This window comes from Fundulus heteroclitus, chromosome 9, assembly GCF_011125445.2.
Source record: "Fundulus heteroclitus isolate FHET01 chromosome 9, MU-UCD_Fhet_4.1, whole genome shotgun sequence".
Classification (NCBI taxonomy): domain Eukaryota; kingdom Metazoa; phylum Chordata; class Actinopteri; order Cyprinodontiformes; family Fundulidae; genus Fundulus; species Fundulus heteroclitus.
The window spans coordinates 20,758,169-20,781,156 of record NC_046369.1 but is presented as its reverse complement, the minus strand read 5'-3'; the positions used below and the strand labels follow the sequence as shown (position 1 = coordinate 20,781,156).

At 40.8% G+C, this 22,988-nt stretch overlaps 2 protein-coding genes across 3 annotated transcripts in view; one reads left to right on the top strand and one right to left on the bottom strand.

Annotated features, from left to right (window-relative positions):
* Nucleotides 1-2,727, bottom strand: part of LOC105936860 (voltage-dependent R-type calcium channel subunit alpha-1E) — a 160,047-nt gene extending 157,320 nt beyond the window's left edge. The window contains exons 1-2 of the mRNA XM_036141670.1: nt 2,570-2,727; nt 2,098-2,209 (exon numbers count right to left, since the gene is read on the bottom strand). The gene's annotated coding sequence lies outside the window, so the exon portion shown is untranslated. The remainder of the gene's footprint in view (nt 1-2,097; nt 2,210-2,569) is intronic.
* Nucleotides 2,728-3,269: 542 nt separating this feature from the next.
* The window catches only part of cep350 (centrosomal protein 350), a 39,073-nt gene continuing 19,354 nt past the window's right edge, over nt 3,270-22,988 (top strand). For both annotated transcript variants that reach the window (XM_021324216.2, XM_012877808.3), the window contains exons 1-15: nt 3,270-3,629; nt 5,915-5,988; nt 6,084-6,127; nt 6,289-6,397; nt 6,525-6,690; nt 8,289-8,884; nt 9,052-9,165; nt 10,160-10,288; nt 12,270-12,389; nt 15,943-16,664; nt 16,769-16,887; nt 17,482-18,440; nt 18,558-18,711; nt 19,168-19,241; nt 19,555-19,732. In XM_021324216.2, the coding sequence (XP_021179891.2) occupies nt 5,928-5,988; nt 6,084-6,127; nt 6,289-6,397; nt 6,525-6,690; nt 8,289-8,884; nt 9,052-9,165; nt 10,160-10,288; nt 12,270-12,389; nt 15,943-16,664; nt 16,769-16,887; nt 17,482-18,440; nt 18,558-18,711; nt 19,168-19,241; nt 19,555-19,732 (3,545 nt within the window). In that variant the 5' untranslated portion in view covers nt 3,270-3,629; nt 5,915-5,927. The remainder of the gene's footprint in view (nt 3,630-5,914; nt 5,989-6,083; nt 6,128-6,288; nt 6,398-6,524; nt 6,691-8,288; nt 8,885-9,051; nt 9,166-10,159; nt 10,289-12,269; nt 12,390-15,942; nt 16,665-16,768; nt 16,888-17,481; nt 18,441-18,557; nt 18,712-19,167; nt 19,242-19,554; nt 19,733-22,988) is intronic.

Sequence of the window (22,988 nt, the reverse complement as noted above, 5' to 3'; positions counted from 1 at the left end):
GACCTACTTGAAGTTGAACCTCCACTTTCTACTAGCCCACTACTTAAGTTGTCAGAGCTCCACCCCAGTCTCAGGTTTTTGGAAGCTTTTAACATGTTTTCTCTCATAATCTCTGTGTATTCAGTACCCTCCACCTTCCCATCAATGCTGTCCCTGCAAAAGAACAGCATTGCCCCAGCATGATGATCATGTTTCACAGAGGGGATGTACTAGTTTTTCACCTCACATAACATTTTGCATTTAGGCCAAAAACCTGAATGTTGGTGTCATCTGAACAGATTCCCTTCTTTAACATGTTTGCGGTGTCTCCTTTGTAGCTTGTGGCAAACTACAAACAGGACCTTTATTGTTTTCTTTCAGCGATGGCTTACTTCTTGTCCCTCTTCCATTGAGGCCAGACTTGTAAATGGCAAAACTCGTTGGTCTGTCGAGTGATTCTCCTACCTGAGCTGTGTATCTCCAAAGCTCCTCTGGAGCTACCATGGGTCTTTTGTTCATTTCTCTGATTAAAGTTTCTCCTGGCCCAGCCTGTTAGCTAGATGGATAGCCTGGAATATTGTTTTGCAACATAACTCTACTTTAAACATCTCCACCATTTTCTCCCTGACCTGTCTGCAGTTTTTTGGTCTTTGTTATGCTGGTTGTTCACTGATGTACTCGAACAAACCTCTGAGACGGTTCACATATTGTAGGGAGCTGAATACACATAAAAATCACATAATTTTTTCTAACTTGTTTCCTTTTCTAGTTATGTACTACTTTGTGTTGGTTTGTCACATAAAATTACAAAAAATAAATAAATAAAGAAACACATGGAAGTTTATGTTTGTAATGTGATAAAATGCTACAAAGGCCAAGGATTATGAATAAGTTTACAATTTGCTGTGATTGATAATGTTTGAGAGCAATTAGCCACAGTCGTTAACTGGCATTAAACACAGTACAGTCAATGAACATGAACTATTTTTTTTTAGAACAAGCTCTTAGAAGTACACTGATTTTCACTCTTCAGCTACACAGCTGCATTAATTTATACACCATGAAAAGCAATTTACACCCCTGTCAGGGAGAATGGTGTTATTCAGTCTGGCCAATCAGAGCACACAACAAGAAACGATTAATTAAATAGGAAATTAAGAGACTGGGGGTGGTAACTGGTAAGTGTTCATATGATTAAATAATTAACAAGCCAGTCCAGAGAAGGGGAATCGATCAAAGCCAAGATCCATTTTCTCTTTGCTAAGAACGATCACTTGATTAATTCTAGTAAAAGCCCATCGCCCTACAGGGGAGATGAGAGAGGGAGACGTGAATTGACAAAATCATCTGGAAAGGTAGTTTTATCTTCAGTCGCTCGACATCTCAACTACAAACACAGATTATTCAAACTGGCTGGCCTCTCCTTTACTGTTTTACTTCATAAAGTAGATTAATGGGTTGCCTTAAGTAATTAGTTAGTCCCAGAACGAATCTTATGTTGGGTTTGTTTTTCAAGGCAAGAATAAAAACACCCAGGAATAATTTATTTTACTCCAATCGATGATAGTCAACCTCAAGATAACCCTTTAGGGTGTCATTTCATTGGCAACAAGTCGTAAAAAAAAAAACTTTGTTTAAAAAAAACAACAATTGAATTAAATAAAAACTCTTGTTTTCTTCTCTTTTTCATAGGTGGCAGCGATCCCGGGTTTCTTTTCTCAGACTGGACATTTTACTCACTCAACAATCAGAATATCCTGCCTGAAGGATGATTTTGCCGGGCTCAAACAGTGCCTACCAGCTCTGTCACATCTGATCATAACTATATAAATACTTAAAAGATGCTGTGAAGTATGACTGATGCACTGTTGTGTTTTTGGATGCAGCAAGAAAAGGGGAATTGAGTTTTCATTTCTGAATTGTCAACCATTCAGTAGTAATCCTATTTTATGTTCTTGTTATGTTACCAACTAAAGGCTGTTGACAGCAGTGCATTTATTTCCTCAGCCCTTGCCTCTTGCATAGAAAAAAAAATACATTTTAGTTGTTGGCAGTTGCAAAACTACAAAACATTATCAACTGACTCATTTGTTGCAATATAAAAGCAGAATTTCTTACCTAAAAAGAAACAACCTCTGTCCATTTTGGTCCTCTTTCCGCAAAAAAATAAATAAATGAAAATGTGCCTGTAGAAACGAGCACCTCCGCTGTAGTAGTTCCTCTCCGAGTCCTTAGAGAGAATAGGAGAGAAAATGAGGGAGGAGTGTAGGGGGGGAGTCGGGGTTATAGCAGGTTATTTGCCGAGGGGAATCGGAGGAAATGATGAGTTGCCTTTATAACAGCACACGTTTTTTTTTAAAGATCCCATATATCATAGAATTAAATCGAAAATGAACCAAAAGGCAGTGATATAATCCAAGTTACCGACTTAAGGCGTTTAGCGCTGCTTCACAATAACAATGCTATAAAACATCAGCAGAAACCTACTTGTTGCCTTCTGCTTGGTTTAACAAGGATCCATAACCTGGAAAGCCGAGGGTCTGCCTTCATAACGGACTGCTGCACTGCGGTTTATATATTTATGACTCACCTGTGAACACTGGGCGCACATGCTGCCACAAAACTGTCTCATTTTGAAGCGTGGACAATTGTTGCCGTTCAGACACACGTCTAAATTATATAACTACGTTAGGGTCAATGGGAAGAATAAAAAAAGAGGAAAATGCTGTGTTGAAAATTATTCAAAATGACCCGATTCCGGCTAATTCTGTGTTTATATGAAGAAATTCAAACTAACGCCGAGGAGGTTTGTGCACAGTACACGTCTGTGGTGTGTTTCTTATGCAATATTTGGCCACAAGAGGGCAGTAAGGTCTAAAAGGTAGTTCTGATCTTGTCGGCCACGCAGTGCAAATAGGGTTCAAATGTGTCTCGCATTCGTGTTTTAAGCCTCACAACCTTTCTAGTGCACAACCAGTTTTAGTCCATCCATGACACAGTTGTGCCATTTAAATTATCCAGCTCACCTGCACCAAGCTCTTGTGTCAACAAATGACTGAGTGGTTTGTATCAAAATTACATTATTATTTGCAATAAAAGAGATGTAAATAATTATGCAAAATGACTATCGTATTTATTTATAAGTTTTATTGACTTTGGTCGTCTAATGTATGTAGATCGCATGGTGATTTAGAGACCTGGCCAAACTTTATTAGTAGTTTCCTGTTTGCAGAAGGGGAGTGTCACACCATATGACGCGGACCAACTCTCGCGGTATTTCGGTGTCGGTTACCTACCCGTCCTGGATACTAGTTTCACCGAAAAACATCAACATAGTAACCCGGGAAAGGCGACCTCCGAGAGACGGGTGAAATTTCCTTAAACAAACCCCACAGCTGTTTCAGAGGCGATGTTTTTTTTTTTTTTTTTTTATGGTGAAATAATGGGCGTATGTTGCCGGAAAAAGTTGGCAGTTTTGTTACTGTAGCTTTTGGCTAGTTGATTAGCTAACGTTAGCCGGCTAACGCTAACGCTAGCAAACAGAAACCCAAGAAAAACCAAAAGAGAAGCTGGAGGATTTACGAGTTTCGAATAATGAGCACAGCAGCGTAAATGTGGACAACTAGACACATCGGATCGTCCCCCTAAAGGTATGTGTTTTAAGTGTTGACACACAGGCTAAGTTGATGATCTCCCTGCCACCTAGCGAAACTCTGTCGAGTTTGGGGCTCCGGCTATTGCCTGGATTGCACGTATGCCCAATTTACATTAAGTCAGCTGAGCAGTGATTACAATCGCTTTTGTGTGTGTTATTTCCCCTCAGACGTGCAGAAAGTAACGAATGCGTTTTTAAAATGAGATTTAAAATATATATATTTCAAAGAGCGAAACTCTAGAAGCGACAACTTTGTTAGTTCTCCAGTCATAGACCTTCATACTTTTTATGTATTGACTTGTAGATTAAATCAAGAAGCTTTTACCCACAAACTTGAGCTTTTAATATTTTTTAAAATGGTCGGTTTTTAATGCAGTTAGAAATACGCGCTTTGGCTGTCTTGTGTTTTGCAAAATAGCTTCGAGTCAAGTAACACAAATGGACCGTAGTGATATGAATTAATCATTTGTTGACTTAGAACACACGCTGTAATAAATGGTTAACTATTATGACACCAGTTAAACCATTAAAATGAAAACAATGGCCTGAGATCCTGTAAAGAGGAAACCCTGGCCACTATTTCCTCTTCATGGGCTTGGGCAGAAGTGGATTTTGCATAGTAGGACATTTGTGGTTTGAAATAGGATTGCAACAGTTTTCTTTAGTTTACTGCGCTTACACTGACTCAAATATTTCTCTGGACGTTACAATTTTGCCACAACACTTTAGAGTATGAAGTATCTGTCATTTTTAATGTAAAGTATGTTATTTCAACTACGCAAGCACGTTCAGTTGTGTCAAGCAAAACAGTAGCTTGGATTTGTTAAAAAAAAAAGTATATTAAAGAAGCCCACATCTCATGTACAAGCTTGTGATACTTCATGTGTGTACCATGGTGGAAGTAATACATAAGTTAAGTGTTACGTCGGACTTTAGTTAGCAGAGGGGTGGTTTACATTTGGCACGGACACCTTGAGGTTCCTCCGTGGCCCACAGGTTGTGTGCCGTGTGTAAAGGGGTCTTTTGCTCTTTTAATGAAACCCAGAGATTGTGTCTTCTTCCCACCTACTTATGTAAAGGATTCGCCTCCCCTCTGCAGAGTTTCATTTCAATCTTATTTCGCTTATCTGCTTTACAAGCTCTAAATGCCTGAACGGGTTGGCGTGGCATACAAGGCTGTTCCTTAAAGGAACTGCAGAACTGTACGCAGGGATTGGACCTGCCGTTTGAAAAGGCTCTGGCATTTAATCCCGGTTAATTGTCTGACTCTAATAGAAGTTTGGGTGCATTTTATTCTTGAAATAATCGAGACGGTGCTTCAGTTTCTCCGCAAGACGTGTTTGATAGTGCAGACGTATGCACTTTCAGTTCACGTCTTTGCTAAATGGGGTCAGCGTTGGTCAACTTGGATGTTTCCAGGACCAACAGCAGCACTTCTGTTCTTATTGTGAATATAGCTTTTGGTTTCAGCGTCTTTCACTTCAAAAGACACGGAGTTGTGAAGCCACTGTGAAAGCGACTGTCTGGTTTCAGTACCACAAGAACACGTCGGTGAGTGTCAAGTTCCGCGTGTTAAAAAGTTAAGAGCTGCCACAAAGAGATAAAATGTATTCGTTTTCCTCCTGTTGGTTTCACCCTCTTGGCTGTGTCACTTGATTGGTATGAGCAAAAGGCATGACTAACCAAAAGGCATCACCTGACTCAGGGTGTTTTTAATGGATACGCAGAGCAGTCGGCGTGAACTAACTAGTATTGAGTTTATTAGAGAGTTGTGTCCACCGGTGATTACATTTGCAGATGAATTGAGGCAACGTTGCAATTATCTGAAAGGAGAAAGGACTCCCTGATTAGAACACAGAGGTGTTTATTATGTCACAAAAGCAGTACCTGGGTTGATCCGGTCGTTTGACTCAGCTTTTCAGGAGCTTTTGGTAAACACAACTTTGCTGATGTGTAATTTCATCAAGGGAGTGTTCTTTTTTTTTTTTTTTTTTTTTTTTCTTATATTGATGTGCTTTTTAATTTAGTTGCAATTCATTTTTCTTTGTTTTGTCAAGCGTTAAGTAGTCTGATTGTCTTGAAGCGAAGCACATGTATGTATGTATGTATGTATGTATGTATGTATGTATGTATGTATGTATGTATGTATGTATGTATGTATGTATGTTGTTTCTGTCATTTTATCATTTCATTAGCTGTTTTGATTTCTTGATCTGCCTAATAAACAAGTCAAATTAAGTTTATTACCATTTTATTTATTTATTTCCATCTTGACTGCAGGTGAGTGGGAGAGATGAGGAGCAGCAGAACGACTGAAGTACCCCAGAAAAGATCTGATCACAGTATTGACAGAGGTGTGTGGAATATTTTGAAATGTAGTCTATGCTAGTCGTTTTACTGGGAAACTAGATCTTTATTGGAATTGTGTTTTTTTTTTAATGTTTTTCAGAGCTGACGGCTGCATGGAAAGGTTTGGCTCAGTCCAAAGCTGCTGTAAGTAAACATAGGGATGGTTTCTACTAAATCAATTTATTTTGTCACTTATTCATTGAATGTCGCTGTCATTTGTTTTATGGCACTGGAGTACAGCGTCTCTATGGTGTTCCACCTGCTTGTTTTCTTGACTCCTTGACGTGTATATTGTTATTTTGTAGCTGCGGCATATAGAAAACCGCTTGGAGGCCACTCCAGGAACCGGTGCTCTTCTGGACTCCATCCCCATCTCCCCCAAGAAGAAAACATTGAGAACATCTCACAACAGGGGTGAGTAACTGAGTAACTTCAGACATGTACAGGTTGCATTCCGACACACGTGGGCTTTTAGAGAGTTAGGATTACTTCTCCGGTTCCAAGAACCCATCAGGAAAGTTCCAACCAATCTTCCTTACAGACGGACATGGAGCTGACGTGTCTAGCGGGACTTCAAAACCCAGGGGTGAAAATCAGCGGAGTCCAGCGAAGGGCAACTCACGGAGCCCTTTGAGAAATGCCACCCAGGACAGCAATGTACGGAAGACCAGCGGTGTGGAGTTCAGGGACCCTCTGGCCTCGTACAGGTACACTAAATGAATTTACCATTGATGAAACTCAAACGTAGTGCTGTATTTGAGTTTGGTGTTGGCTGATGGTAATGTTTGTAATAGTTTACCCTGATTTCACATTTACCTTAAGGCTAATGTCGGAAAATGTGTTTAGTAAATAGCACATTTTAATACAGGAATCGTAGCAGCACGTGTATTCATACCAAATATTTTCTGTACACTCCTCTGGGTTCAGCAGGTACCTGAAGCAGACGATTAGTTTTGTTTTAAACCCACACACTTACAGAACGTCTTGGGTTCTTGAGCTAAAGTGGGGAAATGCACATCTCTGCAGCACAACGTTTAAAAGCTGAACTTAAGCATAGCGGCGTATGAGGGCTCCCTGTCGTCACATGTTTCCCTGGTAACAGAGAAAGCTGCACAAAATCATAGTTGACCTGAAATCAAGTGCACAGCTCACTCTGTGTTGAACTTAATTACTCACTTGAAACATCAAGTCAAATGTTAACACTACTTGGATAAAGTAAACCCATTTGGAAGTAGCTGCCTGCGGCATTGAACCAGCACCAAAGGCCACGGGAATCGTTCCAGCAGCAGACATGGAACCTTACTCTGTCCAACACTACAACTGTGTCCAAAGGAGTCCATCCATCCAGTGGTGTTTCCCGACGGGAACGTTTCTTGCATTTTGACTCCATGTTGGATTCAAGTGCAACTCTTACCCAGGATTGTGTATATGAATGCAACCATTAAATAATTTAAAACATTTTAGCATCAAATAACATCACATTTTGCTTCTTGGTTTTATTAATTCACAAAATTTGACAAAGACTCCCGTCAGGTCCTTACCGGCCTCGTTGGAAGTGCAAGAAGTTACGTAAATTAAAGCATCAGAAAATCGTAACATTGACTGTTTACCTTTTAAATTAAGACAAAAGAATATATATACGTTTTTGTCGGCTTGATTTTTATTTTTATTTTTTCTCTTAATTTAAATGTAGGGAAAAAGTAGCGGACTGTGACTTTAGGACCTAGGTATCTACCGAACCAACTCTGATTTAACTTAAAATACTGAACTCTGAAGAACATTATCTGGGTTAATGAATGAAATTAGCATTTAAAACCATGATTTGTCCGTCTTATTATTATTATTATTATTATTATTATTATTATTTCAGCATTTGGCGAGGCGATTGTCAGCCACAAACTCCTGAACTCTAGAGAGTTGAAAGATCCACTCAACAATAATTCAAGCACTAAACCTTTTAATCAGCTGACCTTGTATTTGGATGTGGAAAAAAAATAGCGTAAATTTAGAAACAGATTTGTGTGTTCGGGTCTGTCTGTGTTGTCATGGTGAATTATTTTCAGTTATGAAGCAAAGTACAATCTGATAACTTACCAAGTTTTTTTTTTTTTACTTACTTGCAGCCTTAATCTCCGGTGTTCTTGTCTTCCATGTGCACTGTATTTTCTTAAATGGGACATCTTTAATTTTAAACTTCAGTCGTCACTATTTCCCAATCTTTTTCATCTGAAAATTCCCTGAGCCGTGATTTAAAACTAAATCTTGCTTCTCCTCTTGATCCCGTGTAATCTGTGTGTGTGTCCAGGGAGACCACCCCTCCTTCGCATCCCTTTTCTCAGCTGGAGGCCTACAATCTGCAGTCGGTGCCAGGGTCTTCATACACATCCTCTCCGCCTTACTCGGATCCTCTGCCGGACCGGCTGGTCTACCAGAGAGACACCAGGGACAAGCAGACCGACGGGGACCTGGACAGCACGCGCTCCTCTGCACTGGAGAGCGCCGAGGTGCGCTACCTCAACGACCAGCCGGTCTTGGACAGCCTGAAGGACACTCACAAAGCACCGCTGCTTATGGATAACCGCGAAACAAACCCGTGTTTAGCCCGGACCTCCGGCTCTTCGCGGCAAGGGGAAAGCTCTCCTTCCACGAGTCCCGGCTCGGTTTACCAGCGGCTGGAAAACCTGAGGCGACATCAGCCGGACGACAAGCTGGAGAAACTGAAGGAGCGCATCCGAAGGCAGAGACAGCATTTACAGGAGACTCCAGACAGAGAAGAGCTGCGGGGTCATCTGGAGAAGCCCATTGTTGCCTGTGCGGAGGGTGACAACGTTGGTTCAAGCAGCATGCCAGCAGCCAAGATACGCAAAGTGACATCAGCACCGCCAGCGCCTATATACAAAGGTATTTTATTTAGGGGCAAGTTTCTCGCTCCGTTAAGCCTTTGGGTCGTCTCTGTTAGAATAATATTTGTACTTTCTCTTTGTCGTGGCCAGTTTGCAACCGTATGTTCTTTAGTAAGTAGTACGGATCCGCAGTGTGTGAGTTTCTTCTTTTTTTTTTGTCCTCAGGTTTCAACAGCACAGAGACAAAGATCCAGGCCCCTGATGGCAAAGTTTGGAAAGAGGAGGAATTTCACAGCATCAGCAGAGAAATCTACAGAGACATATCCCATCAATTTCCTGGTAAATTAAAACTAGTGTTGCGCCGATGCCGTTTTCTGGCCCCGATACCTGGCTGTGCAGTACTGGCCGATACCAATACCATCTGTTTGAAACTGATGTGTGTGTGTATATATGAAGAACTGCATACTACTGAGGGTAGTAGAACTTTTTATTTCCTACCTGGAATGGGTGACAATAGTTGAATAAACCTTTGGCTCTCAAAGGCCAAATTAGTGCAACTTTCATGAACTTATATAACATGTATAATACTAGCCGGTAGAGAGAAGGCTGCGTTCAAGTGACATACAAACATCAAAATGGTATCTGTGTCCTATTTGTTGGTACTCGCTGATACCGATACCACCATTTTAATCCGTTGCATCTTATATATGATTACCGTTGTGCTTACCGACCAGTTTTATGTGGAACAACGCGCTCGAAAATCTGTTAAAATGTGTAAGTACGACTTTGGTTAACAACAAAGCCGCTCCCTCTCATTGGATATTCAGAGCATTGCGGTACACTGTGTCACTACCTGATCGGACTCCTGAGCTGTCTACAAGACTGCCTGACTGTAATGTTGAAACTAGAAGTGCATTCACGTAAAGGCCCCCATATACTCATATATACCACAAGAAATTTAGGCAACATTACACTCGATTATAAAGGGTAAAACATCCGCGCGGAGTCCGTTGTTGAACTATTTCTTGATAGCCAAATTTGTCTTTTTTATTATTAACCTATATTGAGACGTATATTGAGCCAGGGTAAAGTGAGATGACCACATTTAAGCATCGCAACAGGTGAGTGACGGGCAGAGCAGCATTATTCTGTCCTCTGAAGAAAACTCCAGCGGTGTCTCTGAAATCTCCCTTAAGGCACTTTAAATCATGGGAACAGCGTGATAAAAAAATCTCAATGTTTTCCGTGCCTGTTGTACACGGACATTAGTATCCAAAATAAGAAACACTATTCAGTCTGTTGGGCTTTTTCTTTATTTGTCCTTTGTGTATAGAGAGCACCAAATCCAAGCATCAACACCAGAGGGAACAGAGAGCAGAAAGGTCCAAAGAGAGGAGGCCGTCGAAACCAATCCGGAAGGTCCATAAAGTCGCTTCGGTATCTGAGCAGAATTCAAAACCAGGTATGATTTGTCTTTACTATTTGTAGGACGGCTCGGTATCGGATCTGCTTTTAATCAGTGAGAATACATGAAACGGTCTGACAAGCTCTGTCACGGGTCAGTTCACAGTTCACTGATAAACCATCAAAGCTTCTGCTTTACGCGGTTCTACTCTGGCATTAGTCTGTTGTTGGTGTCATTTTGGGTCAACCTTTGTTGTCTGAACAGTTTAGTTTGTCTGTTTGTTTTCATAAATGTTCTAAAAGGGGAGCCGGATTGAGGCCGGTCATATGCCTGCTTTTAAAAACATGAAACGCCTGTTCGCATTCAACACAGAAGTCTGCGTGCTCTAGAAAGGACATCAGGGCGAGGGTGAACGATTATGGAAGCCCAAAATAAAAATAAGCCCAAAGATCAAACCAATATATTCTCATGCAATAAAAAAACAAAAAAAAACCTCCAAATGAAAGAAACAGAGAAATCGATTATGTCTACATAGTACACAGATAAACTGGTTTAGTGGAGCTGTCTTATGAATGTGCGGTTTATACTGTCCTACAGCTATGTGAGTAACTATGTGAGGGCACAGGTACTGTCCTGTTCTGTCGCTGACTACGTTGGTATCTCACCCACCAGAGGACATGAGCATGAGAAGTCCATGTTCACGTCGGATGGATTTATAGATTATGTGGCTGGCTCTGAAGTCTACGCTGCTGACCTAGATTTTCCTTAAAGACACGGTTTTCCAAGCACTGCATTATTTTAACCGGAGACACTGCTCCAGTGACGCAGAGTTGTGACCCTAATCTCTATAGATTTGCTCCTATTATGCCTAAATTGTGCTTTATAACCAACAAGGGGGCAAACAGACACAAACCAGGTTCCAGCCACATATTACTGGACCCTGGCCGTACCAGGACAAAGTCAACCTCCAAGAATACTTTGAGTATAAACGGATGCACCCAAACATTTAATGCAACGAAGAGTGTTTATTTTCCATTTTTACCTGTTGGAGGTTTTTGAGCTGCGCTTCAGTCTGCTTTTAACACAATAACTGAATCATCTTCATGCTCCATATGTTTAAATATGACCACAGAATGTCTCATATTTTTTGGTTGTCATTCTGTTGTCATTTAGTGTGTGAGCTTAGCAAAGGAGGATTAGTTGTGATTGAAAGTAGTCATACAGGAAGACCAGAGTTAAGGTCAAAGGCTGCTTGGGGGGAAAAAACTGGTATGTAGTTGCTCTGAATGCCACTAAACAGGAAGAAATGTGCTTTTCTAATGTTGTTAGACCAGGCGGTTGAGGTGCATAGCTTACTGTCATCCACTGTGTTTTGAGATTCCTTGTGTTTCTTCACCTCAGTTCCACTATTTGTTTAGCAGCTGTTCAAAACACGTGACTTATAAAACAAGAATAACCAGGTCCAGTTTAAGTCTGGTTCCATTCTATCAAATTATAATCAAAGCTTGCCTTGCTATGATGTTAATTATAAACAAAAGTTAGTAAAAGAAAGAAAAAAAAGGACGGTTATCTGGTGAGGAGATCAGATTGCTCCAAAACGTGTGTGTGTGTGGTCCCTCAAGTGTGACTGGTCTGTGTTTCATGTTGGGACAGTTCTATAAATAAGTCTCTGCAATCTGTGGCCAGGTTCACTTGGCTCAGCCACTCAGCTCCAACAGGTGCTTGATGTACAACCCGATAACCTGGAACTGCTCTGAATATTTGGTGTGCAAGACGCTGCGTTGCATTGACTCGTGTCGGAGCAGGAGAAAGAACGTGACACTGTTCAATAAAAAGATGCCGGGTTGTCAAAAAGGCCAAGAAGGAGAAATTCCCTTTTTAAATCTCTACAGGAGATGACTTCTTCTCTTTTTTTTCACTTTTCACAAATCCCCTAACAATTTCTGTAAAACTACGCACTTCCGCTTTTCTTTACTTGCGTCTCTCTGCTGTTTTCAGTGGCCCCATCTGAGCTGTATTTGCTGTTTTTGTTTTGCAGTGATTAGCCCTGCATCATGGCGCGAGGGCCAGAAGCTGGTAAAGATGGTGCTAGGTCCCGCTCCAAAGCTACCCAGAGAGGAGCACGGTTCCCACCCAGCTGGCAGACGGACCCAAGCAGGTGGGGCTCGGCAACATGACCTGTTAGCCGTCTATACATACCAGCACACGGTGTTCTGTTATGAGACACTCTTTGAAGTGGTTGCAGGAAGACATCAAAGACATATAGGTGGTTTCAACAATTCAAATAGCCTTTAAAAACTGGATTTAAACCTTTTTGGCTGTGACAATAATGTTATTATTAAGCTTTATTGTATAAATATTCTGAATAAAACAGCTAGCTGTATATTTTTTTTATTGTTTAAGTGCCGATTGCATCTAAATATCAGTAAAAATCTCTTTTATTAAGTACAGTCTTGTCAGAACCAATGCATCAAACTGGTTGAGCTCATAAAAACCTCTGCGGCGCAGATCCAGCTACTCGTTCCATAAAGCCTGACACCTTTTTTCCCTGTAGGAACCCGGGCTTCACCGTTTATTCCTTTGTTCCGCTTAGCACAGATGCTCAAACGTATTTTAAAGCACAGCTTTCCCTGTTGTTGGTAAAGCTTTGGCCTGCTAACAATAATTTAAGCCAGCTCAGATTTCTCTTTAACTGCTATAACAAAAGAAGACTCATCTTGGATTTTGTGAATTTTTCATAATATTCTTTCCAGCTTCACAATCATTATTTCCTACATCAGCATATTAAATCGCTATCGTCTTTGTGATGGCAGTGAATGAAATATCGCCTTTTATAAGAACTGCAGGGATGCAATAGTTTAAAGCATGCTGTATTTCAAGCAATTCTCCATTCATGCCCTGCATATTGATGATATATTTGACCAATTGGAGGGACTTTAGCTCCCCTTAAAGCACACACCACTCAATTGATGCCATTGTCACAATATTTCAGCAATAGTAACTTATAGAAATAGTATTAGATTATTTTCTTAACTGAGATCTCCAGGGTTTCCCGTTTACTCCACGACAAGATCAAAAGTATAGAACAGACCGACCTTTAGGTCTGGGTATCATCTAGGATGAGCCGATTCAATACATAGCTCAGCCTGATTTGACTCCAATGTTGATATTTATTACTTTCAAATTAATGCTCAAAGTCATTCAATCACCAAAACCAGGCAAATATTATATTTATGTTTAATTTATTGAACACTGATATTAACAGGAAAATAAAGTGCAGTTGGTTCAATGCATTTAATGTATCACAGAAACCAAAAATGTGCCCAAACATCTGATTTTAGGGACCGAAGGCGCTTCTAAAATCCTGTCATTCTGCGAATTTGTCTCCCTTACACTTCCTCTCTGTGAACAGTAATGGTAATAACGCCCCCCTACGGGTTGGGAGGTATATCGATACTGAAAGCCAGAATATCGATATTAAATAGTTTTTAACAACATCGATATTAATCTTTGTATTGATTTTTATCAACCTTGCTGTATTTTATCACCCTTGACTGTTATCTGCTGAAAGTTTCACTCTCTGGCAGCCTGAATGAGCTGCAGGAACAGAATGTGCCTAGAAAATATGTACTTTCCCTTTAGAGCTTGTTGCATCTCTGTGAACATGCCACTGATCTTGAAAACGGCTAACTATGAGCCTTTTTCACTCAGTAACCACTTAGACAACTTTGTCATTTTGTACGTATATAGTGCATACAGAACTAAATTTCGTTGCATACAACTTACGACAGAGTAATGAGATTGCAGGTGGAATAAGGCAACATTACAATATAAAGTGCAGCAGTATCCACACACCAAAAAGCATTGCTGTTCCAGCAGCCTGGTACCACCCAGTTATGGTGCATTCACTGATACAGGGTACAAACTCAGTCAGGATCGATCAAGTTTTTATTTTGCTGTAATACGTTATTTAGTTTTAAAGTTTTAAGTTTGGCATTTCAGTGTTAGAACAAATTATGTTGGTTTTGCCATTGGTTTCTATAGCCACACAATGAGCCAAAGCATCATCAATAAATAACCAAGAGCTGTTTCAGGTTTTCTGAGAGCAATTGGATCCTGTTCAGTGTTCTGCTCACACGCTCTCAAGGCTCGGCCTGTGTATTTTTATCTTGAATACGTCTCCTCTGGGTGTTGCTGACCGGAACAAATGGAGATTGACTGGCCTGTCAAGTTGAATGCACAATAACACATGAATTGATTTCCATTGACCGCCCAAGTGCATGCAGCATCTACCGTGTGTAATGTCAGTGAAGTCCGGTGAAGCTCTTCACAGGCACGCTCTAAAAAAAAGAAAAAAATCTATCTGGATTAGACGGTACATGGGAATGTTCAATTTGGCCTAGATTAAAGCCGCTGTTGTTAACCCTCTGACTAAACCTCATTCATTATGTTGATCCTTTCTCAGTCTGTGCTGCAGTCAGGATCTTTTATTTCTTCTGATTTAGGCATTTATTTGAGTGTTTTTTTTTAAGGTATAATAATTTTAGATATTGAATTTTTAAAATTGTGTATTTTTATCTACTGATTATCATATTCTTATTTATTATTTAAGTTTGAGCTATCAATAGGATGAAAAAAGAAAGTGAGCACTAATAGCGGATTACTGACTGCTAAACTACTGAAAGTTTAAAATTCAGGACGATAATGTGGGACTAAGCGAAATTATTGCTTTGTCTGACTGAGAACATGTGAAATGGCTGCAAAGGGAGACAGAGGTGAACTCTAACAGGACTGAAACTCTATCGAATGCTGTTTTAACTTTCATAAATTTCCATTTCAAAATAATTTAAACTTGCTTCTACCGTTTTAATCGGTATTTGAAATAGGGCTGAACAATTAATCGCATTTTCAATATAATCGCGATTTAAAGAAACGCAATTTCCAAATTGCAGAGGTCTGCAATTTTTGGCTATGTAACAGTTATTGAATTAGACACGTCCTTTAGGTGTCGGTAAAATGTTTAAAGTGGGTTTGCCTCCACATGGAAGGGAAGACAGTTGCAGCAGTGAGATAATCTAACTTTATTACTTGTTTTAGAGTTTGTATAATCGTACAAAGCATTAAGTACAGGTCAATCAGTTTAATACATAGACTTGTTTGTTGGTTGGACTTTATGTCCAACAAGGATTGATGTCCAAATCAATTAAAAGCCGTTCTCTTGAATAATATTCTGATTAATAGAAACATTAAAAGTTCTTGTTTTAAATAGTCCTTGTTTACAAACATCGTTATTTAGAGAACATTTTTGTTGCTTGTGGTTAATGCAGAGAAAAGTCAAAATTGCAATTTTGGTTGAAATATATTGTAGGCAGAATGCAATAATTTCTGCTCTGAGTTTAGATGCTGTGGGTGTTTTAGCAACTAATCCGCACGGCGAGGATACAAATTGATTTGTTGTTTGTATATGTTTAAAAAGACATGATAAATTAAACTGGAAAAAAATCGCATTAAATCGCAATATATATATATAAAAAAATCCCAATTAGATTATTTTGCCAAATCGTTCAGCCCTAATTTGAAATCATATCCAGAGCTAAACTGGTTTAAGCACCTTCCTGCTTGTTTTTATGCTGTTTATGTTGGTCCGTCTGGACACTATTGCGGTCCCGTTACACATCTGACTTTCTTATTTTCTCCCCCCTTTTCACCAGCTTCCCGTCCCCACTCAGAACACAACAGGCGCTCCCGGCCAAACAGCACGGAGAGGCCTGGCAGTGGCTTTCAGGAGAAAACCGCCAGCCGCCCCGCGACCTCATACAATCCCTCGTCCTCGGCTCAGGACAAGCCGCCGAGGGGAGGGAAGGCAGATGCTTTGGCCGTAGACATCCAGGGGATTCTTGACGACCTCCAGCTGGACAGCAAACCAGCTGAAGCGGCAGAGCGATCTCGTAAAAGATCTCGGGGTGGCAGCGGCGGCAGGAGAGGAAGAGGAGGGTCGGGTTCTGGGACGAGGGCTCCCGTCTCTGCTTGGGGAACCGCAGCGGGGGCGAACGCCAGCTCCAGAGGTAGCCGGAGCGCCAGTCCCACCAACCGGCATCCCGATGATGCTAACGGAGCAAGCAGAAGTGACAAGAAGCGGCACTACGACGCCGACACGGTTCGCCAGTACATCGCGCAACAGCAAGAGGAGAGAAAGAGGCGACAGGCGGAAGAGAAGCGGGCGGTTAAGGAGGAGGCGGAGAGGAGAAATCTGAGGCTGGCGGAGCTTTACAAGAAGCAAAGACAGGTGGCTAAAACGGCGACCGTCTCCGCTGAGGCGGTCGCCGCCCCCGTCCAAAAGCGGCTGCAAGAGACCTACACCAAGCTGCTGCTGGAGGACGCCCGGCTCAGCGAGGAGACGCCGGCACAGCGTTCTGCACCCTTCATTCAGATGGTATGAAGCGCACAAGCAAAGAAGTCCAGCACAGAAACTTCTAAAATTGTGAGCACAGGATTAAAATTGCGTAGCTGCTCGATAACGCTGATTATTTTTTGCAGAGACCCATGTACCAGCCGTCAGGGGAGTCGGACAAAGAGAACAAGAGAATAGAGGTCCCACAGAGCCCCTCCAGCAGCGACAAGTCTTCAAACGAGCAGCCGCCACCGCCGTTGTCCAGGTACTGACGCGCTTCAACATATGCACCAGTCTCAACGTCTTTAGATATAAAAATAGCAGCAAATGAAAAATTGTTGACTTAAACAGAAAGTGCTTCTATAAAGATCCTTTCTGTGTTGATGTTCTAAGCTGAAACATGTCTAGTTTTTTTTTAGGAAAAACAAAAGAGAAAACGCGTACAATCTCCTATAATCAGTGCCTGAAAGAACATAAATAACTAAGATGTTTTTCTGTCATTTAATTAAAAAAACAAAAACAAATATTAATAACTAGTTAGACCAAATAACGGCATCACACGGATGAATGCACAGAAAGAGTTTCCCCCGAAGAAAGCAAAGCTGCTCCAGTTCTGCTAAAGTAGGACATATTTTTGATTCACTTTAAGATGTTCTCATATTCAGTAGATATTTTGATTTATGTAAAATGTGTTTTGTTTGGACTTGTGTTCTTAAAAGTAAAATGTCTTTTTTTTTTTTTTAGTTTTAGGAAATTAGTTTTTCTTTCATTCCAAATGATCGAAACCTGTTGACTTCTTTTCTTTTTTCTGTTTTTCTGACTACAAGTAATCCGTTCTTTTCTCTTCGATTTCTTGCAGGAATGATCTTGAAACGACCTCTTTGCTTCAGCCCGACCATCTGAATCCAGCTTTTCAGCCGTCAGTACCATCCAACGAACATCTCCTCTCTCAGCTGTTGAGGCTGGAGGCGGCAATAGCTGCCAGCAACGTTAAATACGCTGAACAGCCGGCCTCGGCGCCGCACCACCGGCCCCAGACCAGAGTGTCTCGCATTGAAGCCCTGAAGGCCAAGGCCACGTCCCTCTCCCAGCGTATCGAAACGGAGGCCCGGAGGTTCGCCGGACAAGAGATCAACTACGGCGCCGCGACTTCGGTTGATTTTGATACCGTTTTGCCTCCCAGAATCAATAACCTGGATGCTGAGCACTGGACAGAAGCCCGTGCTGCAGAAAATAGCGACACGGCCTTCAGGATGCACAGGGCTGCAGATATTACTTCATATCCCGGCGCAGGGAATCTGCACGACTTAACCGAGAGGAATGAGAAGACGCATCCATACGCGGCTTCTGCTGCTGCGAATGGGACAACTTCAAACGGTTACGCTCTAGAAAGCAGGAGGATGGTCGGTGACTTCAACCCGAAGGAGAGAGCAGAGAAACCAGCACAAAGAATCCAAAGTAAAAAAGAGGAGAATCTGCCGTATCGGCCCGATCTCCACGATTCAAGTGCTGGCTCGATTAGCGAGGGGCCCCTTCTGAGTGAAGGAAGTTTTTCTGAGGAAGAGGCGAGTCCTCCTCGCTACTCCGGTGACCGCGGCCCCAATTCTGATTTCCTGGAGGCGGCGGACTGCAGCGCAGAAAAGAGAAGGAATCACAAGCGGCTGTTTGAGTTCCAGAGGGAGGCGGCCAGATGTTCGGCCCTCAGCCCACCTTTTTCACAGCTCAATGGCAGCAAAGCACCATGGGAAGAGCTGAACAAAGGAAGCCCTCTGAGTGTAATCAATATCTTCACGAAAAATGTCCACGGCCACGGTAAAGGTAAATTTCATGTTATCTGACGGATGGATGGGGATGTTTCACTGAATGTTTCAAACGATTAAACAAGTTTATTTATGAAGTAACACTAAATATCCCTTTATTCGCTTTCTCCTTTAGCGAGCGAGAGAACTTCAGAGAGGAATACGCCTCCTGGCCACGCAGCGCACTCTGGAAACGGCCATGGAGAAGCAGAAGTCTACGAGGATGACTTTGTTTCGTCACACAGCAGCAAAGCCAGCAGCCAGTTAAAGAGAGGCTCCAACTCACCCAGGTAACAAAACAAACCCAGTCATCTTCAGCGTGACCACTGGGGGGCATTCAAGTCACACTGAGGGATAAAAGGAAGACTGCATCTACAAATATTTTCTACCGTTTGAGCATAAAGTGTAATTACTCTGTATATGTATCAGAAAGTGTTTTTTTAATTTATTTTTTAAAGTGAGTCACATATATTGCAAATGATCTGTTCACATGGCTACATAAAAGCGTTGAGTTTGCATTTTATGAATAAATACAATTTGATTTGAGGTCTATTTTAGATAAGGTAATTAATTTGATCATGAAAATAGCAATTTGTCTCAATGTTTGTGGCAAATATTCTTGCTTGTCTGCTTGTTTTATCGGCCTTGTGTTCTTATGAGCACTTTAAAAAGCCGATCAAGAGGTCAAGCGGTATTAGTACAAGAATGATTGATTTATTGCTGACATTAATCTTTTCATCTTCCAGTCACTCACAGCGCATCTCCCCTGGTTCGACGCCCGGCTCCTCGCCGCTTTCCAGGCAATCCACTAGTAAAAGAGGTGTGCCAGGTTTTTTTTTGGTTCTTCTTTGTTTTGACTCTAAATAGGAAATCAGTGTTATGTCGTGTGAAGAACTAGCTTTGATCGTCTTTTTCCGAACAAGGCGTTAAACTGAGCTGGTATCATATCTTCTAGTTTTAAAGTTTAATAAAGACTCAACCATAACGGGTGTGCCCAAAATGTGGGTCTATGTGTTATTAGCAGAGCTGCATAGTATTAGAAAATGACACGTTGCTGCGTTTAGTCATTGAACCCTTCTTTTTTGTTCTTTACCAGTGGTTCTATGTTCTAAAAAGCTATTCTGTGTCTACAGCAACCATTTCAGACCAGAGTGATGCGACTCTTATAGAAGAGCAGAGGAGTTCACCGCTTTCAGAAGCTCCGTCCTCTGACCACGCCAGGAGAGCCTCAGACAAAAGTTTGAACCAAGCCCAGGGCAAAAGCACAGATTCTGACACATTAGGAGAACCTTCAGCACATTCTCCCCAAAGGTAAGGAACCCATGCAGGCTGCGTTAGGAAATCAGTTTTAGTTCAGTTTTGTTCAACCAAAGACGTAAACGGCTTGTCTGCTTCCTCAAAGGGACGTTTGGTTGCCTTTGATAGTTCTCTCATCTGTTAGGAGACACACTGCTTCACACAGCTGCCATGTAAACTGATACACAGACACAGAAGCTCTTTTCCTCATAATCACTAGCTAACGTTCACAACGGTCAGCTAGCTGCTAAACACAATGTTAAACTCATCAGTGTATAATTCTGATATTTACTAGGTGGTTTGTACTAGAGTAGCTTACAGGTGTGCCTAAAGTGAGTGCATGCTAATTGAGAGTTAACACGAGTGTGTCTGATTTGCATTTAGTCTTTTACACTATTAACTTTTTTATTTTTTTAAATAATTTATTCTTACTGTGACAAGAACACGGCGAGTTTACGATTTGTACCGGATTGAATCTGTCTTAAAGACAGAAATCTTCTCCTGCTCTATTCTATTGCATTGAGTTTGTTGCATGGTTGACATTTTAGGAAACTGTGGAATCTCACTTATTTCATTTGGGAAAACATTTAGAGGAAAAACTAGTTTGACTTGACAGTAAACCTGAAATATGTCGTACTAGCAAAGCCGCCTTGCCTCTCTAGAGCATTATAAGACCGCAGTGCCTCTAGCTGCACCCGAGTGGCAGATAGCTAATTTTTAGAGCCAGGTTGTTAACAAGTTAAATTAAAAAGTTTGAAAAAGTGAATAGCAGAATCAAAAATAAAATAGAGTAGCTCTGAGTAGCTCATTGGAAGGAATGATGATTTTACCAGTCAATTTAAATAAGCATGCGTTTTCAATTATTCAGCTGAATTGCTACTAGGGATGAGGACCTTTCTTTTATTTATTTATTTCTATATATATATATATATATATATATAAATAAATAATATATATATATATATATATATATATATATATATATATATATATATATATAAAATAAAACAAGGGATGAGTACCTTTTACATTTAAACTGACATGGTACCTGATACCTGCGAAACCGGGCCGGTACTCAACAGTACCTATTTTTGGTACTTTTGTTGGTTTTTAAATAGTAATAAATGTTAATTTAATAAGAAAATCTCTTAAGTTTTTCAATTTAAGATATTTAGTTCTCTGTATCTAAACTAGTTTGGATCTACAAATGAATCTGATGAAATAATTTAGGAATTTTAATACATTGCCTCAATCCACAGCACATAAAGCACTTTTTTTTTTTCTACCAGAACAACAGTTATCAGCGGCACACAGAGCGAACTACTGTAGGGCAATAAAGGCTGGTTCACGCGGCAAGATTTTAAAACAGTCGGCTGATTTTTCACAGCCCGAGAGACACCACACATAACGATAAAAGATTGTAGATAAAACAGGTTTGCTCGCACGGTGTGTGGTGTCCGGTCCGATGACGACCTCAGCACACCGACAGATTTCACTCAGGATCATTCAGATGTCAGACGGGACATCTTGTGAAACTTCTCAAGATCAAACGTGAGTTCAGAGTAGATAAACATGGACGACCAGGAAGAATATTGGAGATAGTTTGCGGATTAATTTTTACAGGAAAAACCCTAAAAAGAAAAGGCATTGGTTAAAGGAGTGGAGACCGTGTGAATGGGAGGGTCCATGTTTGCTGCGTTATGATATGGAGGTGAGCTGTTTTTTCTTCCCTCACCTCACTTTCTGGGTGGCTACACGTCACATTCAACAGGCTGTGTTTGTCCTCAGGGAACAACCCACAGGCTCGGAAATCAGGGCAAGACAATACAACATGTTGAATATCCCCGCTTTAAGGTCGTAGAGGTCCTGACGTTCTACCAAACTGACCAGATCGCTCTTTAACACACCACACACAGCAGGAATATCTCCTAAGATTACCTAAAGTGTGTGTATTCTGGAGCATGTGACAAAAGTAATTTCCCCCTAGGTTCATTAAAGTAAGTCTGAGTCTGAGTAAAGAGACACCGTGATAATCGTCTCTTCTCGGAAGGGTGAGATCGGGGCGAAAATCGGGCTAAAGATCCTGGCGTGAGAACCAGCCTTAAGGGATTGAAGCTGTGTGTGAATCAAATTCATAGATTTATTTTAGTGCAACAGTTTCAGAGAAAATAATAAAAACATATTTTATCCCGTTTTGTATGGGATTCAGTTGGTACCTATAAAAGTACCAAACTCGGTACTCATCCCAAGTTACTACATAGCTAATAAACACCATACACAGTTCTCAACTTTTGCTTTATTTTGTTGTTTAAAAGAAAAAAACAGTTTTTCTCTCATAAAGTTCAAATTCTCACAATATATACATATATGAAGATGACCTGTGTTGTTTCATAGTCACATTAGATTTGTGATATATATATATATATATATATATATATATATATATATATATATATATATACAAACACGATGTGGTCCAGACAGAAACATATGAAAGGGTTTTCCACTCCTGCTAAAGAATCTGCATTAATAAAATAGCCCACCACTTTGCTGTTTCATCATGAGAATCTGCTATACACTAAAAATAACTTATTAGCTAAAGTTTTATTTTCAATTTTAAAGTAAAATATGTATTAATCTTTAAGGGAAAAGTACCAGAAAACGGATGAAAGTTACCAGATCTGCTGTGGCAGCGTAATCCAACAACCAAGGTTGCTTTGATTCAATTCAATTCAAATTCCATTAAAAAATTCTTTATTTATCCCAGAGGGAAATTAAATGTTGATGTAACTCATTTGGTCAAGGAGTCGCTGTGCTAAAGAGGGTAGAGTCCAAGTCAACACAACCGTGTGTGTTTGTGTGATAGAGAAAGAGAGTTGAGGGACTGAATCTAAGAACTGCATCCAGATCTGCAGCTTTAGCGTTAACCAGCTTTATTTGGGAAAAACTAGCTAGAAATACTGGTGTTCTTATGATGTCCCTGATATTGGACTAAAACATACAAGCTTTTCCTAAAGTACAGTATTTGTGTTGTTTGGAAATGGCGGACTCTATCTGTTGTAAAAGTACAACAAATATTTGACTGTTTGCTTTAAAACGTAACTGCAGGTCAACCAGGAAACCGGCTGTGTTATTGTTTGAAATTTGATCTTGATATGCGGAGCAAGCTGTTGCTAGTAAAGGTCCTTCCTCCGACACCGCTTTCCTAAAATGGGCATCTTTGTGCAGTCAGGGTAGGCGGTGCGTTTCACCTTGTCCCAAACGCTCCACG